The sequence below is a fragment of the Cyanistes caeruleus genome, chromosome 6 (assembly GCF_971803275.1).
Source record: "Cyanistes caeruleus chromosome 6, bCyaCae1.hap1.1, whole genome shotgun sequence".
In the NCBI taxonomy this organism is placed as follows: Eukaryota; Metazoa; Chordata; class Aves; order Passeriformes; family Paridae; genus Cyanistes; species Cyanistes caeruleus.
Genome location: NC_141706.1, coordinates 11,854,910 through 11,874,539, shown reverse-complemented (window position 1 = coordinate 11,874,539; position 19,630 = coordinate 11,854,910). Strand labels below are relative to the sequence as shown.

General features: G+C 39.8%; 1 protein-coding gene across 1 annotated transcript; it reads right to left on the bottom strand.

Annotated features, from left to right (window-relative positions):
* Positions 1-1,598: 1,598 nt before the first annotated feature.
* LOC147652443 (uncharacterized) lies at positions 1,599-12,937 on the bottom strand. The gene is made up of 2 exons (XM_086893308.1): positions 12,869-12,937; positions 1,599-4,210 (listed from the first exon to the last, which is right to left on the bottom strand). Exons 1-2 carry the CDS (start codon positions 12,935-12,937, stop codon positions 2,600-2,602), a joined length of 1,680 nt encoding a protein of 559 aa, XP_086749434.1. The 3' UTR covers positions 1,599-2,599.
* Between the last annotated feature and the right edge of the window lie 6,693 nt (positions 12,938-19,630).

Below are 19,630 nucleotides of genomic sequence, written 5' to 3'. Positions count from 1 at the left end.
CCTACATTATCTCTAAACAGAGATTCTACTTCTCAAAACAGGATAAACAGCAGTGGACATAATTTATGGGGTTTAATATATAATTAAAATGCCTTTTGAAAATCAAAATGCCTTTGTGTTTGAAAACACACAAAAAAAAAGCCTGCTGAATGCAACTGACTTTTGGGAAGCAAAATTTAGCCTTTTGTTTTATAATGATCTGTGAGGGTTTTTTCCTTTCCACCTTGCTGTAAGTATCCAGTACTGCATTGATGTGACCTTGTAACTGTGGACTTTGGATTAGATATGGAATAGCTCCCAATTTTGTAATAATTTGCATATAGGATACAGAAATAAGAATATTATACAAATAAATAATCTACAGCAGTGTTCTAGTCATCTGCTTAAGAAACACTTGCCTTTGACAGCCCTTTCCTCTGCAGAGAATGAATGTGCTACTCCACTTAAGTCTGTTTGCACTTCTTACCTACAAAGAAGAGTAGGTTTCTTATATCTGATCAAAAAAAAACTCTTTTGTTTCAGAATTCTGAAATCTGAAAGATATAATGTGCATTATGTTCCTTTATTTAAACATTTGTCTCACCTGATTGTTCTGGTTGCAGCTGCAGAAGGTAAGCAAAAATCACTAGATTTTTTTAAACCCAGTCTCATTGCTTACTATCACATAACTGTTGTTAAATTCAAAATTATCATTGAATCACAAAATGCTTTGGGTTTTAAGGGATCTTTAAGAACATCTAGTTAAAATTCCCTGCCATGAGGAGGGACACCTTCCACTAGATCAGGTTTCTCAGGGCCCATCCAACCTGGCCATGAACACTTCCAGGATGGATCATCCACAGCTTTTCTGGGTAACCTGTGCCAGTGCCTCATAGAAAATAATTTATTCCTAGTATCAGATATAATCAAACACTCTCAGTTTGAAGCCAACCCCCTGTGTTCTATCACTCAATGCCATTGCAAAAAGTCCCTCTCCAGCTCTTTTATAGCCCCTTTATGTACTTGAAGGTGGTGACAGGTCTCTGTGGATACTGGACGTCTTGGCTTGTGTTTTCCTTCTGATGCTGATTCCACTGTGACTTGATCTCAGATAAGTGGTTCTTTGCACTTAGTGGTCAGAGAGTGTTAGAGCTTTAAAGTTATTCTGCTTAATTTTCATCTTAATCCTCTCAGCTTGGTGGTTCCGAGTTCTGCTAATTCAGGTGTCACGGGTAGTAGTAGAAGGATGGAGGAGACTCTCTCAGTTGAAGTTCCCAGGAACAGGTTTATTGAGGAGAGGGGAGAAACATGAGAGTCTGGGCTGGAAAAGTTCAGGGCCAAAGAGAGCCCTGAACACCTCTGTGCATGTGGTTTTTTCTCAGGGGAGGGTATAGTCCAAGGTCCAATGGGAGCTCACAGGGGGAGGAGTGAGGGGAGGAGGTTACAATCTCAGGGACCAATGGGGATACAAGGAAGGCGGGAATGTAACATAACAACCAATAAAGTATTGAGGAAGGAATGATATACATGGAAGGGTGTCACGATCCGCAAGGTGGGATTCGTGATGTGGTTCTTTTAGCCGGTCTTAGAGTACAAAAGATTATCAGCAAACCAAGGACTTAAACAAGAAAACACAGTTTATTGAGTGCTCATCAGCACTAATATGCGATAGAGGGAAAGAAAAGAGAAAGCAAAGCATAAGAGAAAGAGAGTAAGGGGATTATAGCTACCAACGTCGAAGTCCACTCAGCCGTCCAACGACGCAGAGTCTTCTGTCCGTTGGGGAGATCTCAAAGGAAGGTAAGTTTGGGGTATAATTTTATAGTCTTTTGCAAAGCGAGGGGCGCAGGGCCAAAACCAGATGAGACTGATGATCATTGTAATGAAATTCCATTGCGCAGGGAGCAGGTGTAGGGTACAGAGCGATCCATGTCTTGCAAGTCTTTGCTCACCAGCAGGAACAAGGACAAGGTGTTGTGGAAAACCCATTGCACCGGGTACCACGCACAAACATCTGCTCACCAGCAGGAATGAGAGCCATGAGTCGTGGAAAACCCGTTACGCAGGTTACCAAGCCTCTGCTCACCAGCAGGAACGAGAGCAGTGTACCGTGCAGCCACCTGCAAACAATCACTGAGCAAACATCCATCTCAGCTAGGCCCAAACCCCCAAACCAAGTCCCTTGTGATATTCAGGGTCTCAGTCTCTGTCCTTGAGACGGTTGTGAGACAGATGAGGGAATCTTCGGACCGTCTCTTACACCACCCCGTGGCTCACAATCGTCGAGGTCTTTCTGCACGATGTTGTAGTGCTGCTGCAGAATTCTTCTCTGAAGTCTTCAGGACTCGTTACAGTTGGTAGTATATCCCAGAAAAAACAGAGACAGGTAGTAGGGAAAAGATAAGGGACAGAAAAAGGAAAAAGAGAAAACAAAAACAATAAGAAAATCAATATATTGATTACAAAGAAAAACCATTCCATATATATAATTTCAACTAAAACTTACAGATTGGTTTCTTATCTTAAAACAAACAATAAATTATATTCTAAAATACACCATGATAAAATGATTAACCTCCTAGTCACAATGTCAAATTATTTATTGTAGTGCCTGCATAATTCATCGAGTATCGATAACCTTAGGGGTATCAGCAACATGTAAAGTACCAATCATATTGTGTGCATCCATTATGGCAGTCAATTGTGTCAACCTCTTCATCATTCTCCAATTCAGGATGTACAAAATTGCTGATAGAACAAAACCAAGTAAAACTAAAATCAAGAGGACGATGATGGGATGACACAATTTGTTCAAAACACCTGTAGCAGTTGGTGACCACCCAAAAAGAGTGTCCCACCACTTGTGTTCAGCATCTTTCCTTACTCTTTCCAGAACACGGTGTATTCCTTTCACATTGTGGTGAACCGTAACTAAGGTCTTTTGTCCATCCTTTTTGATCTTTTCCAAAATTTCGATTAAATCCTGGTGAAGCAACAATTGCCTTACCAGAGTAAAGTTCATTCCAATCGGAGCAGGCACTAAACGATGAATCAAAGTGTAATTATACTGCAAAAGATAATATGAAGTAACTGGAGCTAAATAAGAAAAGTCACAACCTATAATCTCAGTAAAATTGCATACACAAAAATTTGAATGATTCTTAGTATCCACTACTATGTTTTCTACAAGCATACTATCACAAGCAGTTCTCAAGCATACACATCCATTGCCTACATACACAAGCACTGTTTCAGAAGTGTCATTAGGATGGATTTCAAAATGACAGATATTCTGTTCTGTGTCTAAACAAATGTCTTGAGCTTTGATTGCATTACTTTCACAGATAAACCCTTGTTGTTCCCGGACAATACAATTTTCCAAACCAACAGTTTGCCATTTCCCACCAATCTGACGGGCCCATTCCCTATGCTCTAAAGGATAGAGAACAGCTCCGTCATGATTCAGCCCCAATGCAATGATAGGAAAGATTGAATGTACTGAAGCATTACGTATTGTCAACACAAAAGCTGTGGCTGTGTTTGTGATGGGATCGTAGGTAAAATTTACCAAATTCCACCAAGATTGAAATTCTTTTTCAAAATCATTGGCATTGTCCCAGACTATTTTCCGAATCTCAGTGGGAAAGGTGCCTTCTTCACCCTCTCTGATAATTGATGCAGCAACTGACTGCATCCACAACTGGGCTTGAATACAGCTAAGAGCCAGAGAAACATTGTTTTGGGTAGCACTGAGTGCATCAATTATTAATTTGTGATCATCTACATTTACCCTTTCCCAATTTGGTAATATGTTTGATAGCAACCACTGTTGAGTTCCCAAAGCAGTTAAAGATGACCTCAGTGGTTGTTGTATTTTGGTCAAATCTTTAGTTGCAACAGCCAATTTATTCATCAATACTTCTGAATCAATACTATTCAAAATTCCTAGTCCTGATCCCACGACACCGGTTATATCTCTTGTCATCCGTTTGTGAAAAGGATTTCGCTTTCGCAACCAGGTTGTCCACCCCTCAAAGGAAGTTTGCAAAAAAGGTGAACAAGCTGGCTGAATCTCTGAGACATTGTTTTGCATTAGTAATTTAACCTGTTTGATAGACCATGCTGGATTAAATAGCATTTGTTGTTGGCCAGTTTTCCTGATTACATAGGGTCCAATTTCAGAAATTTTTGGAGTCAATCTAATTGGTGGCTGTGTGATAGGTACTACAGCCTAAACATTAAGCTCTCCCCAATATCTGGTATTGTTTTTACCACACACGACTTTGGAGGACAATTGTACAGCCGTTAAATTCAGCCAACAATCTTGATTCCGAGTGTCACAAGATATAACCTGGCCATGAGATCCGGCAACTTGACTGTGTACAGGCTCAGTATGGGATCCGGTACTCAGTCTGCAGCGTATTGAAACGTCATCACCTTGAGTTAACAGAAAAGAAAGGGAAAATATTAGCTTTGTCATTTAGCACAAAAAGGGGTATTCACACCATGGTATGTGATTATTACACTAAATATAGGCTTTGTTACAGCATTTATTTTAAATCTATAAGTTCATGGTTTATCTGATCTTCATGTCCCTCGGTGTTCTTCTGTAGAAAATAAACAAAACAGAGTCTGCCACATAGGGGCAGGAGATTAAAATGATGGAATTATCCAGTGGGTGTTTATCCAATGCTCTATCCCCAGGGCATCGGAGGTTACCCATGAATATTTTCCTGTAGTTCTTTTAAAAGTTTCAGTTTGGACTAACCAAGATATAATCCCCACTCTTACCAGCAGAAAGCGTAGAATTTCTTGCCACTTTTCCTTCTGCCATACTGAAATTCTGTTTACTTCCCAGTCCTTTTGTTGCCAAAAAGGAAGCCACTCAGTATATCCCTTGAACATAGCAGAGGAGTTAGTGTAGATACAGACAGGAGAGGTATTCTGTACCTCATGTTGGAAAACACTCCAAACAGCTATCAGCTCTGCAGCCTGAGTGCTGCTTTCTTCCTCAATAACAATTTGTTCAGCAGAGGAAAGGTGGAGGGCTACTGCCCCGCACCTCCACACCTCTCCCTCTCGTTTGGCAGAGGTATCAGGGAACCAAGAGTTTGCTGATTGTTTTTGCTCACTGTCCAGAACCTGTGAGTGGTGTTGCTTTGGCCCACTGCCCAGAATCAGTTGAGGGTGAGGTGGAGCGCTTGGTACAATGGGGCTGGAATCCTGCCACTGAGAGACCAATTCACTTAATTTTTTAAGCGGCAGGTTAACCATTAAACCCTTCGGTACCCCTTTCTTCACCCCCAAGTTCCACCAATACTGTAGGCTAGAAATCAGCCTACCCTTTTCTGTTTTTATGTTGGGAGGGGTTTCTTTAATTATCAAGTCAGGTTTGTCATGGCTGCTACTTAAGCTCTCAGTTTTTTGTATCACCTGATTTTTTACAGCTCCTTCTGTTATTGAGAAGATGTTAGAGTCATGTTCAAACTGGGCATACCACTTTCTCACTGAGGCCCTCTGGGCCACCCCGTCAGGGTGGAGAGTCCCAGTAGTGGCTGTCTTAGTAATTTCAAAAGGGCCTTTTAATGCAATTGGTTGTTGTTGTGTAATTTTTTCTACTTCTATGAGAGCTGGATTAACTACCAACAATCCCTTTTCCCAGGTAGTGTACCTCTTTTCAGTATCTTTATTTTTTATTACTTCTTTTTCATCTCCTCCCACAAGGATATCATCTGTGGTTGTTTGGAGGAGAATTGCTGTAGGTTTCAGTGATTCTGGAAGACCACAAATTAAAGGGGTCATAATTTCAGCTTTCACAGGTAACAAAATTGGTGATTCATAACCAACAATTAATTTTCTTTCATAAATCAGTTGTAGACAAGCTGCCTTATGAATGTTTTTGAGAATTTGGTCTGGGGAGCCGGTTAGAGCTACAGGATCTCCCCTTTCCAGGGGGTTAAGTCCCCCTGCCCAATATGCAGCTCGCTGTGTTAGGGACCATGGGTTGTGGTTATCTCCTGTTGTTAAGAAAACACCATGTCCCCAGTAACCACTTGCTTCTTGTTCAGATAATCGAATTTGATCTCCCCCTGTGAGAGACACTCGAAATACGTATTCTGTCTCTGACTCCTGAGGGAGACGCCCATACTCCTTTTTTAACTTAGCCAATTCAATAGCAGTGTATGGGATTTCTTTAGTGGCTATATGTGGATCAAGATCTTCATCATTGATATAGTTATATTCTGTTTTAATCAAAGGTCTTATTTGGGAGCAACAGTTTTCACCACAATTTTTTACCAAATGTAATTCTGCTTGAGAATATTTGTGATTTATCTGAGGAGTTTCCTTTTCCAGCGACTCCTTAAAGGAATCAGCACACTGTGAATTTTTGGCACACTCCTCACTCAGAGCAGTTCGTAACAAATTATTTTCATTTTGCAAACTTTCAACTAAATTTTGTAGGGATTCAATAATTGCATTTTCTTCCTGCCTTCGTCTCATGCGAGCCTCTACAGCTGACGTAAGGCAAGCTCCCAATACAGAACAAATTATGGTTTTATTACGGCCAAATTTGAATTTTGCCTCATGTTGCAGGGAGCAAATTCTATCAGTTACATTTTCTAGGTTGTACCAATTATTTTGAGCCCATTCTTCCCCAGCTGGGGAGGGCTTAGCATTGTGTTTTGCTAACAAAGCAATGAATGCAGCTTTATCTTTTATACTAGAGTTTTCAGAGTGTTCACTCATGTTGTGTGTGTGAAGGGTTCAGTACCACTACAGGGAGGTAAGACTTAAGTTACGCACAGACGCAGCCTTTGCCACGTCACCCTTCGCGTCCCTGTATGGATGAAGAGACAAAATCTGCTTGGGAGGCACCCCTTTATGTTAAAAATTCAAGTTGTCTCTTTACTACACCAAGCAGTCAAAACTCATCAAAAACACATAACAGTACACAGAACCGCTACAGGGAGGTAAAACTCACACTACATCAGACGCAGCCAACGCTGCGTTCCGCCCTGTCGTGGGTGGAGAGACCAAATCTGCTTGGGAGGCACACCTTTATGTTAAAATTCAGACTCTCCGCTACACCAAGCAGTCAAAATTCATCAAAAAACACATAACAGTACACAGAACCACTACAGGGAGGTAAAACTCAGTTACATCAGACGCAGCCAACGCTGCGTTCCCCCCTGCCGTGGGTGGAGAGACCAAATCTGCTTGGGAGGCACACCTTTATGTTAAAATTCAGACTCTCCGCTACACCAAGCAGTCAAAATATAAAAAACCAGTAAGTCCCACCTTTTGTACTCAAAGATCCCGTGTAAAATTCTGAAGACAGAGCCCTCAAATGAGTGTAGGGGTGCTTTTCACCTGGGCGTGTGCAGTTTGCGAGAAATTCGAGTCGCCTCCCTTGCTTTCTAGACACTGCTCACCAGCGTGGCAGGCTAGGTGCGGCTGAAGCGAAACGTCCTTCCCCTGATACAGACTGCACAACAACCTGCAACCCCTTCTGTCTCTCAGAATCCTGTCCGTGACGCCAATTTATGTCACGATCCGCAAGGTGGGATTCGTGATGTGGTTCTTTTAGCCGGTCTTAGAGTACAAAAGATTATCAGCAAACCAAGGACTTAAACAAGAAAACACAGTTTATTGAGTGCTCATCAGCACTAATATGCGATAGAGGGAAAGAAAAGAGAAAGCAAAGCATAAGAGAAAGAGAGTAAGGGGATTATAGCTACCAACGTCGAAGTCCACTCAGCCGTCCAACGACGCAGAGTCTTCTGTCCGTTGGGGAGATCTCAAAGGAAGGTAAGTTTGGGGTATAATTTTATAGTCTTTTGCAAAGCGAGGGGCGCAGGGCCAAAACCAGATGAGACTGATGATCATTGTAATGAAATTCCATTGCGCAGGGAGCAGGTGTAGGGTACAGAGCGATCCATGTCTTGCAAGTCTTTGCTCACCAGCAGGAACAAGGACAAGGTGTTGTGGAAAACCCATTGCACCGGGTACCACGCACAAACATCTGCTCACCAGCAGGAATGAGAGCCATGAGTCGTGGAAAACCCGTTACGCAGGTTACCAAGCCTCTGCTCACCAGCAGGAACGAGAGCAGTGTACCGTGCAGCCACCTGCAAACAATCACTGAGCAAACATCCATCTCAGCTAGGCCCAAACCCCCAAACCAAGTCCCTTGTGATATTCAGGGTCTCAGTCTCTGTCCTTGAGACGGTTGTGAGACAGATGAGGGAATCTTCGGACCGTCTCTTACAAAGGGTCTGGAAGAAGAGGTGGGGTTTACAATGATGGATAGGGGGTAGGAGCAGGGTAAAGGTGATTGATAAGGAACGTTCAGGAAAACTAGGAGGGGTTTACATAATGGACAACTGGAACATACTAACGTAATCAATGGGGGAAACCAGGAACATACCAACAGACCCCTTAACAACTTCAACAGAATTAAATAAACATACTACAACACCCCAAAGCGTATTCCTTCCCAAATCAGAAAAAGTTAAAAGGAATCAGACTCTTTAGGTAAACGTCTGTTCTGCTGAGAAAGTGTGTTGATGAGTGATTTCTAAAATGTGATTTTTAAAAATATCATAATGCAGAAATACAACATGACTATGTAAAGCAATTATTTTGCTAAAATTTGGTATTTATACCACTGTGAGATATATGTAGTAACTGTGGTTCTTACAGTTACTCTACTACTAGAGTAGTAGAGTATTACTATTACTAATATTACTAGTCAATTAGTAGTAGAGTATTACTATTACTTACTATTACTGATACACTCTATTACGCTACACCTAGAGACAAACTTTATGCACTGCAGATTATGGGACAAGGAAGAAAAATGGTGGTTCAGACAAACTCAAAAAATTTCTTAATCCTTTGGACATCTTCAGCCTGTGGGAGCTATGTCAGAAATCCCCTGAGTACAGCATTTTGAAATGCATGACAGATTGTAAAGCCATGCAAAGGTTTTTTTATCCATTCAATAAAACCTGAGGATTAATTCCTTTCATGTTTCCTGCATGAGCATGTATTATAGAATTAATATCATCAGAGGCAGATACCTGTTTCCTTTCATCCTGTTGCCAGGCAGCCCTTCAAACGGCCTGGCTCTGTCTTCTTGAGGACCTCCTCACAGGTATTCAAAAGCTGCTGTTCAATCCTCCAGAAGCTGGCTCTTCTCCAGGCTTCTTCTCTAAGTCCTTCTGAAAGACAGAATGCTTCCCATGCTGCCATTAACAGCCTCAGCTGTTCCCTCATTTGTAGTCATCTGCTAATTTGCTGAGCTCCATAATCTCCTCATCATTGGAGGAGGTGAGTGAACATTGATGAAGATACTAAACACAAGAAATCACAGTTTCTAAGGCTCCCCTTTGACACACAGACCCCTGCCAGGTCTCCTGCTCCATCCAGGTGGAGAATGATCATTAACTGCTATTCTCCAAACCCCTCTATCCAACCAGACTTTTTACTCATCTAACTGTTCACCTATACAGACCATAATGTCCTAACTGAGCTACAAGAGTGTAGTGAGAGATAGTGTCAAAACTCTTGCTAAAGCCAATATAGATGACATCCACATCTCTCCCCTTGTCCACAGATCTAGATATTTTATCATAGAGGGCAGCCAGGTTGTTCAGTCATTATTTACCTATGATAAATCCATGCTGACTGTTCCTGATCACCTCCTTCTTCTTGATGTGCCCAGAACCTTGCTTCAATGGGCTTGCTCCATGACATCCAGACAGTGTTCAACACCATCCAGTAAGGAATTCTTTATTACAAGCAAAAATGAGTCAGATGCTTAAAAGTTCTAGGTGCCATGTTATGTGTTTTATAGCATTTTACAGAAAATATATCTATTTTCTTCCCTTTTTTGATACTTCAATAGTACAGGTGCTTCACGTATGATATTTTCTGGTCCAATAGCAGTAATGAAAGGTAGGTAATTGAAGCTGGTATAAAATGCTACTTGTCACTGTAAAAGCCTTATAATTTTGATGTCTGGGAATCTCATACCATGTGGACTCTCATAACAAACAAGCAGAAGCCTTCCTCCTGGAGACAGGGTCAGAGTTTGAATTGCAATCCTGAGGGCGGATATGGGTGCCAGCTGTCTTCTGAATGGTATTTACCTAAGATCTCTTTTTTATTTATATTTTCCAGGCAGCAAACATAACTTAAAGTTCTATCTGTGTGACTCCAAGATACTGTGGATGAATGTCAGTCTGATTCAGAAATTCTCTGTGCCTCACTGTGTTACAGTTTCTGCAGTACAAGAAAGTTCTGTGGTCTTTGGAGCATGTAATTTCATCCTCCACTTTTTAAAAATTAATTTCTGCCATTGGAAGACAAAGCAGTAATTTTCGTATTGTCTTTCCGAATAAGAATTGAAACACTTTGTGCCATTAAGATTGTGATTAAGAATCCCTAAAAGCCCAAATAATAAAATGTAATAATCTTTCTTGTGATAAATCAGACAGTAAATCCAGATGGTAATTTAGCACAGTTTCAGGTATGCTTTTAAGTTACAGTGGCTGTAATAGTTCCGTGATGCAAGTCTCATGACATGTTCCTTCACTGAAGCTTCCTTTTCCAAATATAGTAATTTTTCCCTGCATGGGAGATAGTGAGCTCTAGCATATGGATTTCCTAGTGTTTTCCTTTGTCCAAAGGGCAACCATGAGTCACCACAAGGCTCCATAAAGAATGCAGCCTCCAGCTGCAGAGATTTAGTTTTTGGTATTTGCTTTTGTACCCATGGTGCAAGATGGTGAATGAGTGGTCTCAAATGTACTTCTGAAGCAAGGCAGTAAAGGTGAATGCTTTTTTTACTAAATGGATATATAGATACTTGTGCCATTTTTCTATCCATATGATGTCTAAAATGAGGTGAGGAAAGATGCTGGATGTGGGTACTTTGTCAGTTTTTCTTTGTGGAGATAAACACTTTATAGAGCTTAGAGCTATTACTAACTCAGTTGCCTTTTTTTTTTTTTTTTTTTTTTTTTTTGTTAATTTAAGTTAAAAATAAAACCTGTGTTTCCCAGATTTACATGTTTTCTATAGTACATAATCTACTGGTATGTCCTGCTGGGATACTTAAGATATACCACTTTTACCTCTTACAATGGCCTAAATTAATGTCTGCCATATATCCCTTACAAATATTAATTGCTTTTACTCCAAGGATGAATTTGGCTGCCCAGTACTGAAACAAGCCAGTTCTTCATCTGAATGGATATGCTTCCTTGAATACTGGCCAATGCCTGATGGCTAAAAGGCAAATGAAACTTTCCCTCATAAAACTGTTCAGTGATATCATAGGTTGACAGGGAAAAAAATAATATAATTTCGTATGCCAATTTGAGTTACTGATGATTTTTTTCAATACAAGGTGAGGATATTTATTCTGTGTTAAGTTCATTCTGAGAGAACACTGGGAGGATTGGAGGCACCAGTCATGGAGGCAATTGTGAGAGGCAACCACATGGCCAGGGCCATATATATCAGTTGGACTAGGGGTAAAAAGACTTGAGAAGAAAAAGTACAGCCTTTGAAGACCTTCTCTAGGACATGCTGAGCATAATCTGCATCGAAAAGTAATTTTGTTTATGTGTGTCAAACTCAGGAAACCATTGTTGTACACTCTCGAAATAAAATCGCCTCCAAATCTGTGGATGCACTGCAATTCAGCTATAAAGAGGTGAGATTGTAATTCTTGAACTCTAGTCTCAACACAAACCACAGCTGTAGCTTGATACTGGCAGTTGCCAGTGTTGATGTCATTCTTCCTAATTCTGTAAGCATGTAGCAGCTAACCAAAGTTTTATTTTTGAGATCTGCTCAGTTTTCCAACCTAAATCCTGGCCACAATTACAACTCAGTGCAATTCTCTGAGGAAGAAGGAAAAGCCAAGCATTATTATAATCCCTAAAAGTTTGTATTTTGAAGAACCCAAACATAAACTTCACCCTTAAGCATTTATGTTCCTATAATTCATTATACCCACAGGAAAAAGTAACATTAGGAATAGATTACTGCTGATATCACCCTCTTCATAGCTGCATGGACTAAGTTGATTCTAGTCATGTATAGACCTTCTGACATTTCACTTTTTAAAATGCTAATTGCTATCCCAACCTCAATTTTCACCTGAATTATCATCAGACTGTCCTTTTTAGGTTAAAATAGAAAATAAGATATTGGAGCCTTCTGACTTCAGTAGTCTAGCTCTGCTGAGTTTTCAAGATCCCTCTATTACTTAGCCTGACTTTCAGCTTCCACTGTCCATAATATATCCACTATTCATTATTTTAGCTTCAGACAGGAACCAGTACTTTGACAGAAATAGATGGTTTAACACCTAGAGAAAAAAAGATTGAAATGTATTAACACCAGACCTCTTCCAAAATTATTAACTGTCTACAGGACAAAATGTTTATCTTTTCCAAACTCCTTCACACATATTTCATCTCATGTTTTACCCTTTACTCTTACCAATCTGAAATTCCAATATTAAAATGGTCAAGGAAGTACAGGGGGAAAACAATTGAATCTATTAACATCATTCACTTTCCTTATTTTGTGGTACATGTAGAATCTAAGCATTATTTCAGCTACTGAATTGTAGTTTTCCAAACCCTGGCAAACTCAAACCCAAATAATACAAGCTTCTAGTATGCCTCTATGCAAAAGAAATCACAGCTCAATTAAGTTGCCAGTAGATGGGAATTTATATATAGAATAAAAGCATTACTTTATTAGTTTTGTGGGTTTTAATCATAATGTCTTGCTTCTGATTGGTTATGTGATCACAACTGGATTGACTCCAAGCGAGGACCATCCCAGGACAAAAGAGATTCAATACTTGATTTTCTGGATCATATATGCCTGAGGATGGAACACCTTTGTTCTGGTGAGTGTGACCTCTCGCCATACTCCAGTGCCTTCCCTGAGGATATATTCACGCTGACCAAACCACAGTGTGAGCTCAGGACCATACCTCAGGTATCTTCCTCATGTATTTTTCTGTTCAGAATTATGATGCAATCAAAGGCACATCATACATGTAGATAATAATATTTTTTTATAATGTGGGACTGGTGACTGTTTCTCAGATGAAAATGATGCAAGAATATTCCTCTTTTCAGATCAGTGGCAAAATTAGAGTTTCAACAAAACAAAAAATATGTGAGGAGCTCTCAAGTGGGGAGCTACTGAGTACCTGAGCTCCCAGCTGATTCCAGTGCTGCCTTCTGTCTAGTCACAGCCTTTGCTAACAACCTACCCTTCCATTTCAGCAGAAATTCAAACAGGTGAGCTGAAGTCACTGCCAGGCAACCACTGGATGCAGCAAACTGTGTGGAGCTCATCAGCCTGCTATATATCGAAACAAGCTCTAATATTGTTATTTTGTTCCTGTGGTGCATTCAGCTGTGCTTAGGGCTGCTGATGTTAAGGTGAATCAGTCTGTTTGAATAGTTTGCTTGTAAGCATCATGCAGTAATAATCTTGAAGGGCATTATTATCGTACCCTTATGTGCTTAAGGAAAATTCAGTGGTGTTTTGAGTGCTGTGAACCTGGAGGTATATGGAGGAATGGATTTCCTCAGGCTTTCTGGTTTTCCGCTATGCTTTTGGTGGCAACTGGTTTGCAGAAAAGACCAGAAACAAGTGTGATGTTCTGTGGAAGAAGCAATGAAAAAAAAGGTTTATTAGTTTATTGGTCTCTGAATGTATTTCTGTTGGTTTAACAGCTGTTATTACTCTGCTTTACTTAGTAATTGGAGAGGTCGCCTCTGAAAATTAGAAATGGGAGTTGTTATAACTACTCTAGGTGAAGCTGTAGCACATTTCTTCTATCATTGGTATAGAGAGAAGTCATTACTATGTTATTTAATGGAGGCTGAAGAGTTTGTGTTCCTAAAATATTTGAGACTAGGAAGATACTAAAAGATAATAATAGTAGTGATTTGATAAAGGACAGAGATCCTTCCCTTTATGTCTATCAGCGCTGACTCACATCTGTCATTTGCATCATAGCATTGCTTTTATAGCTCTTAAGACCCCCTTAGGCATCCAAAGGCAGTCTGTGTCTCAAACAGCCTAAAAATTCAATGATGGGATGAATTCTTTTGGAGAATATTTTTCTCATTTTTTTCTATTATTAGGTTCCTATCTCAAGTGAACAAACTACTTAATTTACAACACTGTTGTTTAAGAAGTTCCCTTTTTTAGTTGAAGATTCATGTAAATGCTACCATGAAGCAGATGAAAAAATTCTCCAGTTCAAACTGCAATTTGAGTATTTCTGCTGTGTATAGCCTATTATCAGACCCTTGATGAGGAACAGAACAAATTTGGATGAAAATGATATAATTTGGATGAAATGGCTCTCCATCAGGGCAGGCTACAAAGATCCTCCTCTTTGAGGTATTGGCACTTTTGATCCATAGAATGCATGCAAATTTACTTGAATATTGCAAGTTGATTAGTAAAAGGAAATTCACAGTATTTCACAGTGAAATAAAAAAAAGAAAACAAGGCAAAAACATTGGAAAGAATATGTTTAATTTAATGTAATTACTTGATGTGAGTTTCAATCAAGGAAAGAAGGAGAAAGGAACATGCTAAATAGTCTTGGTGTGGCAATTACTCTATGATGATTTTCTCAAATGACTGAAATTTGTGTATATTTTTTTTTTAAGATGCAACAAAAAAAGAAAAACAGGAAAACCACACACACTACTTTTCTATATCATAAGAATTTCTTTGCTGTATCAGTCAAAATTCTCTGCCACCTCTTTCATCTAATTATTTTGCATGTGTAGACAAAATGAACTTTCTTTCTAGTAATGCTGTGTCAACATGCTAGGTAGGATACAAGTTTAATAATTTTAACTATCAGAGTGTAAGTAAAACATTGCTTGTGTTACATGATAGCATAAGCACTTCAAGATTGAGCTTCTCAGTTGACCAATTTTTTGACATATCAGGTTTGCTGACAAAAAAATTTGAACAAATTGCAATCTGGTGAAATAAAAATATGGCAGAAGGAGAAACAGAAGTCCAGTAGAGGTGGGGCTAAGTTCCTAGAACTAATTAAAATGTTTTTGTCTCTAAATAAGTAATCAGACTATGCTAAATAACTAATAAATTTATGATCACTTCCCATCTGCAAGTTTTAATCTATATTCTGCATAGGTGATAAACTTCAGAGATGGAATATCTTATTCCATTACCACTTTTTAGACTGAGAAATTCATATGAACTCTTTCCATTCTGGATTTAGGGCAAATTACCCTTGATGATCTCAAGGGTCTCTTCCAAACAAAAGAATTCTATTGTTTGGAGGGGCAGAGAAATGCACATTCTGAACTAAGGATTTGGGTTTTTTTTCTTTCTGATATTAATAATATTAATAATAATAAGCACATTATATGTTTTTATGATGGTGTCATAATAAAGCCAGATGGTGGAGAGAAATGCACAGTACTACTGCTTGGAGGTGATGGAATCTAAATGTAGCTAGGTGGACAGATGCCTAGGTATGGGTATCAGCAAGTGTGTAATCAGAAGACTTTGCCAGGGACAACTCCAGGAAAACAACGCACGTTCCAGAGATACCCACAGTGGGTCAGTGGGAGTGGATACCCATGAAGAAAATGGGCCCAGCCCCACAAGAGGAGGCACCAGGTGAGGGGCAAGGCAGGAAGGAGAGGCCAGTGGTGGGACAGAGCTCACCAGCTCTATGCCAAAGCATCTGCCTCCATCCCAGGATGCCTCCTCACCCTGCCTGCAGGTGACGACTGGCAGTCTCAGGGCAGCCAGAACCAGGCCTTGTCCCCCTATGGGAACAGATTGACATTGTACTCCTGCTCACAGAGCTTCACTGTGAGCATTCCAGCTTGGACAAGGGGTGCAGGGACAAGTTCCAAAGTCCTGCACATCTGTCCTTGTCATCCTGGCCAGCAGCACTGCAGCCTGCAGCTAGCACTTGAGACTCCAGAATATGTTTCATTGCCTTAGCCAAAATAGTCAAATTTTAGGAAAAGGAAAATGTGGATGCTAAATGCAAAAGCAAGCAGAGAACAGACCCAGTGTGAAACTAAGTCAGTCACACAGGCTTCTCAGTCTGGCCTGAGAAAGCATGAGAAAGAATCCAAACTGTCCTTGGTAAAGGACAACAATCTGCAGGTGTTGTTTAGTCAAGAGGTAGTGTTCCACTTAACCAATGATGGTGATGTGCAACTTTAATGACCAATGAGAGTTTTACCTCTCGGACCTTCTTGAATATGTGTATAAAAGAAGATTAAGAATAATAAACTTTTCTCTCTTGGACAATGCAGCTAAGAGAGTCAGTGTCATGCTTATTGCCATTCCTAATATACTGTGACAGGAAAACATTACCTAACTTTTTTTCGCTGGTGATATATAATATTTTTTTCTTCTTCAGTTGTTCATTTTCTTCTAGGGAAGCCTTACCTCATCTGAGTATGACAGGAAGATCCAGTAGTTAAATCTGGTCTTGTGAAGCACCTGCTGTGCATGTGAGTTTTGAAAATGAACTTTTTTTCCTTCCAGCCTACAAGGAGATTCAGATCTGGAAGAAAACTGAAAATAAAAAACTGTCACAGTGTCATGAAGTATCTTCTTCATCTCTAAAAGGATGAAATATCTCAGAGTGATACAACTCAAAAAGAGCTGGTTGATGTGCTGGCTTTGCATGGGAACTGTATGGACAAATATGTCAGTGTCATATGCTACCTATGTGGGCTTTTCCTGTAGCATGATGTGTGTAGCTCACACATACTTCGGAGTGCCAGTGTGACTACCTGCTGCTCCAGGTCACCTGTTTGGCTGTAGTTAAATGGCTGAGAGTGGGTCACAAGTGAGGGAACTGCAGCAGCATCCTGTAACCCTGAGGAGGAACATGCTCACTGATGGGATCCTGCACTGTCTGGCCATGTTCCTTCCCTCATATTGTCAGGATAGGCTTCACATGGGGCTTTCAGTGTAACAATTCCATGTAAAACCCATTCATCAGCCTTCAGCAGTAAATACAGACTTGAAATGACCATTGGCCAAGGTGATTTTTCAACTTCTAGTCCTGTAATTTTAATAAAAATTGGTCTACTTTGCACTGTTATGGACAAAGGGTTGCCTTCAGAAACTGAGCCACATTTCTCAAACTCCTCAGTTTGCCTTTTACCTGAGGTTACAGGCTCAAGCTTCAAGATTTTATTAAACTAACAGATAAGTAATAGATAAGAGTTAAATTTCAATTTTGCTAAATTACTGCATCTTCACAGGGCTGATTAAGAACAGATCAAATCAGCTTCCTACCATGACTTATTTAAATTATTACTGCAAAACACAATGTATGGAATTTGACAAAATTTTTCAGTGTGAAAGCTCAGTTTTTTCTTAATTCTTTATAACCATGTGGAAGGAATAGTTGTTTTCCTTTTAATCAGTACTCTTACTGATAATCCACCAAAAAGTGGGGTATCAGCCCTGCTGGCTAAATAAGTCATTATCAGGGATTGATGGTTTTTGCTAATGTTATACAGGAATTAAACTACTATTTTAAATTTGCCAGATCATATTTTCTTCTAACATATCACTACTGTTAAAAGCTACTATTTACATTTATCATATTGTTTACATTTACATTTATTATATACAAATATTTAAGAGATCAACGATTCCCATATTATAACATCTTCTGATAATGCCTTATCTTCACTGTGGAGGCTTCCAATAAAGAAAGGACAAATGTGGGAGTCTGGGACTTTCTTTTTAAGAAATAGAAAATAATGGAAGATAACTAGATAGGGACAAAGAAAATTGATACTGTCCTTCTGAGAACACAATTCAACTCAGAAATTAATTTAGGACTGTTCTTCAGCATCTTTTAGTAATCTATCAATGCACCTAGGACTGAGACTGGCAGTGATTGCTGTGCTGGGCAAGAAAATTAGAAGTGAATTCTAAATGGCAAATATTGAGGAACCAATCCAAAACTTTTTAACATGTGAATACACAATTACTTTCCTACTCTATCAGAATAGTTTCTTTCACTACAATACTTATTAGTGTTTTCCTAGGTTCACAAATATAACTTTATTTCAGTGTGAAGGATTAGTCAAGGTCTAGTTGTGTTTTGCTTGGAAAAAATGTCTCCTTGCTATACCTGTGCCAGAACAGGTTTATAGGTGGAATTCTGTTCTGCAAATGTGATTTTTGGGGGATTGTTTTTGGTCCTAATCTGGATTATTTCTTCTTTTTTTGTGGTAAGCTTTCACAGATAGGCAGGTAACTGGTAGTATTTTTCGGGTCTAAGTAGGTTCCTAGAAAAACAGAGTAGTAATAAAAAATATGCATAGCAAACAGGTGTCGTTCTCAAAAAAAAAAAATTAAAAAAAATCTGTGCTGAATCTTTGTAGCCTTTTTCATTTCACTATAATGGAACACCACTCATCTGAGTAGGGAAATCTTCTCTAGTTCAGACTGTAATTGAGTAGAATCTGACTTATTTGGGCCTGAACACAAAGGTGAATATAAATCAAGGAATTAACAAGACACTTTCCAGATCCCAGAGTGCCAGTGCTGGAAAGTTTATTGTAATGGAATTTCCAGCCAGAATTTACAGGCTCAGGAGGTTTAGTTATTTTGGATACATTTCAGATCAGCAGTATCTGCTTGGCATTCTGTCTGCTTCTGTTACAGCACTTCGTTTTATGATAGTGTTCTATGCAACAAATGAGATGGCCTATATCAGAACATCTTGGCAGCTTTAATTTAGCTTTAATTTAGCATTTTCAAGAGGAAGTTCCACAACTGTTATTCCTTACATCTGTGGGTCAGTGTCTGTGTTTAAAATGGTCAGTGTCTGGTTTAAAAGGATGTGCAAACTAAAGGCCTATTTCCCAGAGTCTGTAGGTGTCAGCTTAGCTGCTCATCACTCTCAATATGTACAGTGTTACAAACAGCAGCTCACAGAGTCCTGGGGAAGGAATGCTATTAGCTGGAAGTTCAGCAATTAGAGTTTACCACAAGACATGGAGTGGTTTTTTTTGTGGGGATTATTTTAGCAACGTGCTAAGGGATCCATATGCACATGCATTAAGTGCTTCTAAGGATGATGTTTGCTAGCAGGACCAAAAAACCCACAGGTTACCAGCATGTAAACAGAGTTTTGGAAATGGCAGAATAACCCATTATAATTGCATTTCTTCTTGTCTGTAATCAGCAGAACTCATCTGATAGGGTGTTTCTTTCCCAATATTTTGGGTGAGTAGACACACTCTAAGTCCTGCTTCTTCCCTATCTGCCTAGGGCTCATCCAGCACTGAATACTTGGCACAGAGCTATGGCAAGTGACGCTGCTCTTGGTCACACTGGAGCTCCGGGCTAGCTCTACGGTGCCACTTCAGCATGGACAGTCGCCAGGAGTGGGGAACTGCAGGGGAAAGGCGATCCCACTGCAGAACCTTCAGAGCACCGAATCCTGCTGGGCTCTGCCAGATCAGGCATCGGGGGTGATGGCAAAAAGAAGGAGGAGACTCACTCAGCTGTACTTCCCAGGAACAGGTTTATTCAGCAGAGGGGATGAACACAAGGCTCT

What these genes read in the sequence shown, in the direction of transcription:
- LOC147652443 (XM_086893308.1), bottom strand. Translation starts at nt 12,937, where the DNA reads ATGGCGAGAGGTCACACTCACCAGAACAAAGGTGTTCCATCCTCAGGC. An exon ending in TATATGATCCAGAAAATCAA is followed by an intron (nt 4,211 to 12,868) that starts GTATTGAATCTC and finishes CTTAATGTTTAG; the next exon opens with GCTGTAGTACCTATCACACA.